The sequence below is a fragment of the Pelobates fuscus genome, chromosome 5 (assembly GCF_036172605.1).
Source record: "Pelobates fuscus isolate aPelFus1 chromosome 5, aPelFus1.pri, whole genome shotgun sequence".
NCBI classification, from domain to species: Eukaryota; Metazoa; Chordata; class Amphibia; order Anura; family Pelobatidae; genus Pelobates; species Pelobates fuscus.
In genome coordinates, this window is record NC_086321.1 from 252,793,963 (window position 1) to 252,802,209 (window position 8,247).

The 8,247-nt window shown below is 40.1% G+C and overlaps 1 protein-coding gene across 1 annotated transcript in view; it reads right to left on the reverse strand.

Annotated features, from left to right (window-relative positions):
• Positions 1 to 247: 247 nt before the first annotated feature.
• NIPSNAP3A (nipsnap homolog 3A) overlaps positions 248 to 8,247 on the reverse strand; it is a 53,274-nt gene continuing 45,274 nt past the window's right edge. The window contains exon 6 of the mRNA XM_063455213.1: positions 248 to 540. Coding sequence (XP_063311283.1) covers positions 464 to 540 — 77 coding nt within the window. The 3' untranslated portion in view covers positions 248 to 463. The remainder of the gene's footprint in view (positions 541 to 8,247) is intronic.

Here is an 8,247-nt window from a genome sequence, read left to right on the forward strand (position 1 = left end):
GAAATAAAGCATACACATCATACTTGGAGGAAAGTTCCATCATGCATTTTAACCAACATACTACTCAATCTTTTCTGATCTATTTAACGTAAGATGTCAGTTACTTATCACGGTCTGCTAAATCAGCAACATTTTGAGCAGTAATTCTACCAAGAATAGGATATTAGTTTTTTTATGACACTGAATATTCGTAAATCCCATTTGTCAGTAAATGTCGACTTTTAGTCCACTAAAAACAGGAAGCCTGTGTTTCAAAATACGTTTATTTAGAATATAAATATTGTAGCTAGGGAGAAATTAATGTGACTTGTCTGTGGGGTTTAATGCAATTGCCTTAAATTTCTGAAAGTTTTATCTTGTCAATCAAGGTGTCCAGCATTCCAGCATCATAGCTTCCCTTGCTGTAGATGTACAATTAGGATATCAGCCATATGTCATCAGATATTGGCAGTAATCGGAAGTGTTACTTCAGGGGTGAGAAAGCAGCCGGCAGGAGGAGCACATTCTTCTGAGAATCCAGAAATCTTACACTTTCTCTCACTGAAATGAGAAAGAAAAAAAAAATACATTATTTAATCAGCCATCAGCAGGAATGGAGTCCATACTACAAGCTGGGCAACAGAAGCTGCCATAGAGACAGGGCTGGATCAACTGTTTGTGGGTCCAGGTGCAAGATAAAATGCAGGGCCACTTTATTTTTATTTTCTTGAAAAAAAAAATGTATCAGTTTTGGCAAATGCAGCCAAGTGCGTTGCGAGCTATTTGCTAATCTGCTTTGCACATCTTGCACATGCAGTGTGGATTTCAATACATCGAAAGGCTGATTGACAGCCTTCCAGGCAGAGGGTGACCCTGCACTTTGAAGGGCTGTCACAGTCGGCAGGGAAAGCTAGGGTGAGATTGGAGTATACATAGCCCACCATGAATGTGGTAAAATAGGGACTGTATTGTGTGGGGTATATAGGAACTGTAGGTTGTGCCTGGTGTATATGGGCTGTAGTGTACGCACAGGGGGGAAATGGGGCTGTACTATGTGCAGTGGAGATATAGGGGCTGTAGGGGGAGTAAAGGCTTTAGGAGGAATAGGGGCTATAGTGGGGCTGTAGTAGGTCTAGGTTAGGAATAGAGTAGTTAGTGAGTGCTAAGTAGATAGCAACTGTAGTGGGTGCAGGAAGGATAGGGGAAATTGTAAAAAAATAACACTATTTCCACCCTCCCTTCTTCTTATTGGCCAGGGAGGGGGTGCTCAGTGGTAATTAGGGACTCTCTCCTGGGTTCAGGCTCAATACACTCCTCTTGTGAGCTGTAGCATTATGGTGTGTCAGTGTTACCATGGTAACCTGCGACAATGCTCCGAACTGCCAAGCTAGCAAGAGGAATATTCTTTACCCTGTAGAGGTACAGCATAGAACTTCCTGGGTCTTCCCTCTCCTGCAGTAATATGCCCTGAGCTGGTAAGAGAGATCTTTGATACCCTCTCCAGTCTGTGAAGACACACATGGGCCAGTAGAGGATCTCCCTGGTCAGCCTCGACCCATGACCATCGCAGCCCAACTGCCGTTTGTCCAATGGTCAGTTTGTGCCTGGCGCCTCTGGTAGAAACGCAAGGCTGTGTGCAGTGCACCTCCTGAACTTGCCAAGTCCTGGCCCGACATAAAGAACACATCTATTCTAGTTCTAAAAGGTTAACAAGCATGAACAATTTCAGTAAGCATCTGTTTATCATGCTCAACCTAGAAACTGACTTTAGTCCAAATAGTAAAAATAAAAAAAGCTCCTTGTAAATGGATTTTATTATTAATACTACCTGTGTTTACAAATCAACTATTTGTTTCTAAAGTACAAATCAGGGAGACTTCTAAAAGGAAAGACTAAGATGTGCCACTAGATACCTCATTTTTGCCTGCAAACACAACCATCACATAAATACTAAAACATTACCTGGTAATCACATCAGAGAGATTCCAAAATGTCCGTGCTCAAGAGAAGGACCATAAATGTGCTAACTAAACACTTCTTTGTTAATGTGATGGAGACTCCAGGGGACTTTTAAATGGAAATTAGTGACATTCAATTTGACTCAGTCCTAAAAAAAAATCAAATATAATGATATGTGGCTGCTAGAATTTTACTTAACGTATGTAGAAAAGGTGAAATGAAGAATGAAAAATGCATGCTACAAGAATCTTGAAAGAATCAGAAAAAAAAGAACGGGGAGTATTTTTCCTCTTTGGAAGCTTATGTGAACAGATGCTTTCTAGAATGAGGACAAAAATTACTGATTGTCATCTGGATTACTGCCTCCATTAGTTACCACTAAAATAGTTCCCAACATTGAATTATTAGTAAAAATATAAAAAAAATAAATCAGTGCTCTCATTAACTGAATCTTCTTAATTGCTATTGTATTGTATAAAAGAGCTGTCTATTGTGTGACCCATGACCAATACCACATTTTCAAAGTGGCCCTTAACTTTCAAAATGTTGAGCACTCTTGTTCTAAATACAATGAGCATCTGCTTCTTCCTGACTGCATTAGATGGAGTGAGATAACATTATCTACAGAAACATATAAGGATTTTTTTTTTTACTATGGTTCTCTTTCTAAAGATTTATAAGACTGACATTAATTTCAATAATTAATGGAGGAATAAAAATCTCCTTATGACATGTTGGTGTTGCGATTCCATTCCTTGCTGTTCCTTTAAATTATATAAAGGTCATCAGTCACAAAATGTTATCATTTTGGTTTTTACAACATGTTTTATTACTGGGTCTCCGCACTTCAGTATCTAGTGCTGACTCTGTAACACACATGTGTTCCTCCTTTCATGCCACCAGTATGTCTGATATTTGCTTACATGTACGCAAGTTAAAGTTAGACTCTAGGAACACTAGTTGTATTATTATTATTGCCATTTATATAGCGCCAACAGATTCCGTAGCGCTTTACAATATTATGAGAGGGGGGATTTAACTATAAATAGGACAATTACAAGACAACTTACAGGAACGATAGGTTGAAGAGGACCCTGCTCAAACGAGCTTACAGTCTATAGGAAGTGGGGTATAAAACACAATAGGGCAGGAAATTGCAATTAAATAAGGTGGGAGTGAAGCAGAGCTGGAGGAGAGAGTAAAGTTCTGCCCTTTAGGAGAGAGCAAGAGACAGGTATGTGAGGTAGAGGTTACTCTGGGAGGCCATAAGCTTTCCTAAAGAGATGGGTTTTAAGGCACTTTTAAAGAGATTGAAGACTAGGGGAGAGCTTGACGGTCATAGGCAGGCTATTCCAAAGGAAAGGAGCCACACGCGAGAAGTACTGCAAGCGTGAGTTGGCTGTACGGGTGTGCGCAACGGACAGGAGGTGGTCACGGGCAGAGCAGAGAGACTGAGAAGGGACATACCTATGGATCTGTGAAGAGATATAAGAGGGGCTAGAATTGTTCAATTCTTTATAGGTGTGAATTAGTACCTTGAATTGACTTAGAAACATAGAATGTGACGGCAGATAAGAACCAACCATTCGGCCCATCTAGTCTGACCAATTTTCTAAATACTTTCATTAGTCCCTGGCCTTATCTTATAGTTAGGATAGCCTTATGCCTATCCCACGCATGCTTAAACTCCTTTACTGTGTTAACCTCTACCACTTCAGCTGGAAGGCTCTTCCATGCATCCACTACCCTCTCAGTAAAGTAATACTTCCTGATATTATTTTTAAACCTTTGTCCCTCTAATTTAAGACTATGTTCTCTTGTTGTGGTAGTTTTTCTTCTTTTAAATATAGTCTCCTCCTTTATGTATTTAAAGGTTTCTATCATATCCCCCCTGCCTCGTCTTTCCTCCAAGCTATACATGTTAAGATCCTTTAACCTTTCCTGGTAAGTTTTATCCTGCAATCCATAAACCAGTTCAGTAGCCCTTCTCTGAACTCTCTCTAAAGTATCAATATCCTTCTGAAGATACGGTCTCCAGTACTGCGTACAATACTCCAAGTGAGGTCTCACCAGTGTTCTGTACAATGGCATGAGCACTTCCCTCTTTCTACTGCTAATACTAGAGAGATCTGATAAGGTGAGATGGGACAGGATCAAGCGGGCGAGTGGTGGGGCGAGAGGAAAGGAGAAGTGCAGCCACCTCTTGATCAGTAGCCGTGGAAAAAGTCTGAAGGGTAGGAAAGGTTGAGAAAGAGAAGGGCAAGGAGGGGAGAATTCTTTCCTTAGCTGTTCAATCTTGTCGGTAAAGTAACATGCAAAGCTATCTGCAGTAAGGTTAGTTTGGGGGGGTGGCCACAGCAGGGCGAAGAAGAGAATTAAAGGTGTGAAAGAGACGCCTGGGATTGCGGGAGCATGAACTAATGAGAGAGAAAAAGTATGACTGTTTGGCGTGGGCAAGGGCTGCGCTGTATGAACACAATATGAATCTTTAATGGACAAAGTCTGACTGGGTGCGAGATTTCCTCCAGGAGCATACATCCTTAACTGTTCTCTGGTCTAAATGTGTTTCCCTAACATGCCTCAAGGTTCTTTATATACCATGTTAATTGGTTTCAGATGCTTTATAAGTAAGCTAGCTAGACATATGTCAACTGCAGAGACAGTTTGACTTAATAAGGCTACTAGTTGGGTAATACACAAACATGTATCAAATGCACAACTGCATTCTGACTCTCTGCCACTAGAGGTCACCATTTAGCTAAAAACTAATACCAAATGAAGACTAAAGCATTCTTTCTTTAGGGAATTGTAATGAACTGACTGGAATTGAACAAATAAGAGATTTGTACAAATTCTTCACTCAGATGTTAAAGGACAACGGTCACCTCAAACCTATTTTTAGTACAATAAGCTTTTGATCTAGCTTTACAATGAAATCTATAGTTTAAAATAAAGAATATGTCAGAATCCTTCATCCAAATACATGCATCTTGGGTCAGACAGTGTGTGAAAACAGACATTCCCCATGGTCTTCCCTGCTTCTGTACAGGGAGTGAAGCAGAAAACAACACAGAGATTGTCAGTTTTCAAACATTGACAGACCCATGTATATAGCTGAAGAATCCTGCCATATACTAAAGGTAGAGATTAGTTGCTCTAATTTTTTCTTTTTTAAATATACTAAATATATTTAAAAAAAAATCTGCTACCTTAAAAAAATTGATCAAAAGATTATAAAATAGTTGTGAGGTGACTGTGTGCTTTAAAAGAACACTGGAGTTCGGTATACAGTCCTGTATTCTGAATGATATAGTGTTCTCTTTATTTAGATTCAGGCCCCCCGGTTTAATTGAAATACATATTGGGAAAAAAACGGTATTACTTACTTTTTTCCAGCACTGAGGTCTAGCACCTGCAGCCGCTCATCCTTCCATTACAGTTGAATCCAATGCTTCTCATTAGAGAGTCTAAAAGCAAATGCGTGCAGTGCTCCTGTTGGAGGCTAGAAGCACAGCTGAAGCACCTCTAAGGTGTATTAAACCATGCAATCCCCCTTTTGTGTCTTATCCCCTCTTTGAAATGTCTTACACCCCTTTGTGTATCTTATGCCCTATTTTCCCCATTGTGTGTCTTACACCTCCCTTGTGTATTTCTTGCAACGCCCCTTTTTGTGTCTACTTCTCTCCCAGCCCCCTTGTGTCTTTTACCCAGCACGTGTGTTTCTCTTTCACCCTCAGCCCCTGTGTTTTATGTTCCTCTTCTCCAGCCCTTCTGTGCCTCTCTCTTTCACCCCAGCCCCTTTGTTTTCCACCCACAGGCCCTTTTGTGTGTCTCTTACATCCCCAGCACTTCATGTTTCTCTCTGTGTCTTTCTCCCCAATCAGGCCCTCCCTGTGTGCCACTCGTCCCTCCATGTCCCTTAGTGGTGCTCTCTCCTTAGAGGTTCCCTCTCTGTCCCCTTAGTGGTCCCCTCCCTGTCTCTAAGTGTTCCTCTCCTCCTCACCCCCCACCGCTTTAGTGGTCCGATCCCATCTCTCACTTGCATGCCTCATTACCTTTCTCGTAGCATGGCTGAGCTGAGTGGACCGCGGTACAGGAGCTTCTGTTTCCTGTACTCGGCCGGACTTACAGAAAGTGCTCTCTCAGTGAGCACTTCCTGTCAGTCCGGCCGGGTACTGGAAACAGAAGTGCCACCTGATGTAAGCTGTCCCTGAATGTAAGCATTGCCGTATCTACTAAACTGTACTGCTTGACATTGCAGGGTTAAAACTAAAGTACTGCTGCACCTAGATTTTGAGATGAAGTGGTCTGGGTGCTTTTACTGTCCTTAAACACTTTGCAACTCACTGTTTAGTGAATAAACCCATATAATTTATAACACGCCATTCAGGTTTCCAGACTAAAGAAATAGATGCACTTAGTAATGTAATAGGGTTTACAAAGTGTGATTGGGCTAAACTAGAAAATGAAAAGCTCATAGCCAAAGAGAGCCAGACCAACCCCCAAAAATGTGTTTTTTTTTACATTAATGCCAAAAAAGGTTAAGCGTGTTAGTGTTGGTTCATTGGAATCGGAGAGGAGTGTGTGAATAAAAAAGGAACAGGACAAGGAAGAAATTCTATATGATTTTCTACAGGGGTTGAAAAGCTCAACCAGGAAACTAGACAGGAATCAACATGGTTTTATGAAAGTCAGGTCATGCCAAACTAACTTAATTGCATATTATGAAGAAGTTAGTAGAAATATAGGTCAGGGAGTTCTAGTGGTTTGTGATCTACTTGGATTTTGCCGAGGCACAGTTCCACACAAAAGGTTACTATGAAAACAGACATCAGTTGGTTTAGATGAAAAACAGTGTTCTTCAATATAACATTGGCTTGAAGATTGAGGCATCATTTTCCATTTACAACTAGTCTCTGCACTCTTGAGTTCCTTACGGGTTCCATTTCACTTTGATCGGTTTATAAATTATCTGACGTGGGTATTAAGAGACAAAGGTTAATGTTTGCAAATGACACAAAACTAGGTAAGAAAATATAGTCTGAACAAGATATCACTTCTCTACAGAAGGATTTGGATAAATTGAGGGACTTGGCAGGCAAGTGGCAGATTCAATACTGATCAAAGTCATCCATGTTGGAATAAGGGAAGACCTACACAATAAATGGTTGAGTTGAACATTATATCGATCCATAAAATGGGGTTGAGTTAATAACATTAAATGAAAAGAACTTGGGAATAATTATATTCAACACCTGTTTTGCATATTTGTGCTGTTGTGAGGGATTCTATTCAGGGGGTTAAATAATATTGAGACTGGAGACAGCATTATAAGTTGCAATTTCAGTGGAATTTTGGGAAACCACTTACACCTTATATTCAATGGGGGTTGAATAATTTTGATTACAACTGTATGTAAACAGGTTGTTAATTTAAGGAGAAACCTGATTGCCACTATGGAGTCATGAAATAATGGTTTTCCCTTTATGTAGCATAATTGAAAATTAAAAAATGTTGTCTTCTATTGGATCAACAGCATAAAAGAATAGATTTTAAATATTGAATTTGATGGACGTTAGTCTTTATTCAACCTGGATTACTATGTAACTATGCACTTTAAGTGGATCTTTTATTCTACCAGGAAGAAATCATGAGATGGAACCATCCTTGATAATCTCATTATTTAATACAATTTCTAATTCCTAAGAACGTAGGCCCGGACTGACCATCTGGCAATTCACATATTAGCAAGTCATTTAGCACATGTAAGTGTACTGGACTTCTACTAACAGGTCAAACAGGAGATATAAACCACAAGAAGAAAAAAAAATTCCAGGTTTATATAATGCACATCTTATGTTCTTCTGATTAACGTGCATTTTAGTAAAACCACCAGAGGGCTCAGCTTGTGAATTTTGAATAACACCACCAATTTAATTTTAAACATATTCAAAAAGTCAAAGTCGTTTTCACTGCAGCGCTCCGCTCAGGAGAGCTTCGTAACTGCTGGCTCTCTGGTGTTAGTAGTAGAGTCTGGGTAGCAGCTGTTGGCAGGCCCAAAGTAAGACGACAAATCATTTAAACAGTTTGACCACTTACAATGGGTGGGGGAGGCAAGGAAGCCAGGGCTCCACTCCTGGCACCGTAACCATTACAGCAAGCTGTTGTAATTATGGTGCATCGAATATTCCTTTAATTGAACACCACTGCATGCACACATAGAAGGACATCACATATATAATCAGGCCAGGTCAGTAAAATAAAGTATCCATTAGGACAGTAGTGCATTGGAGAAGCTCTCTAGAATGT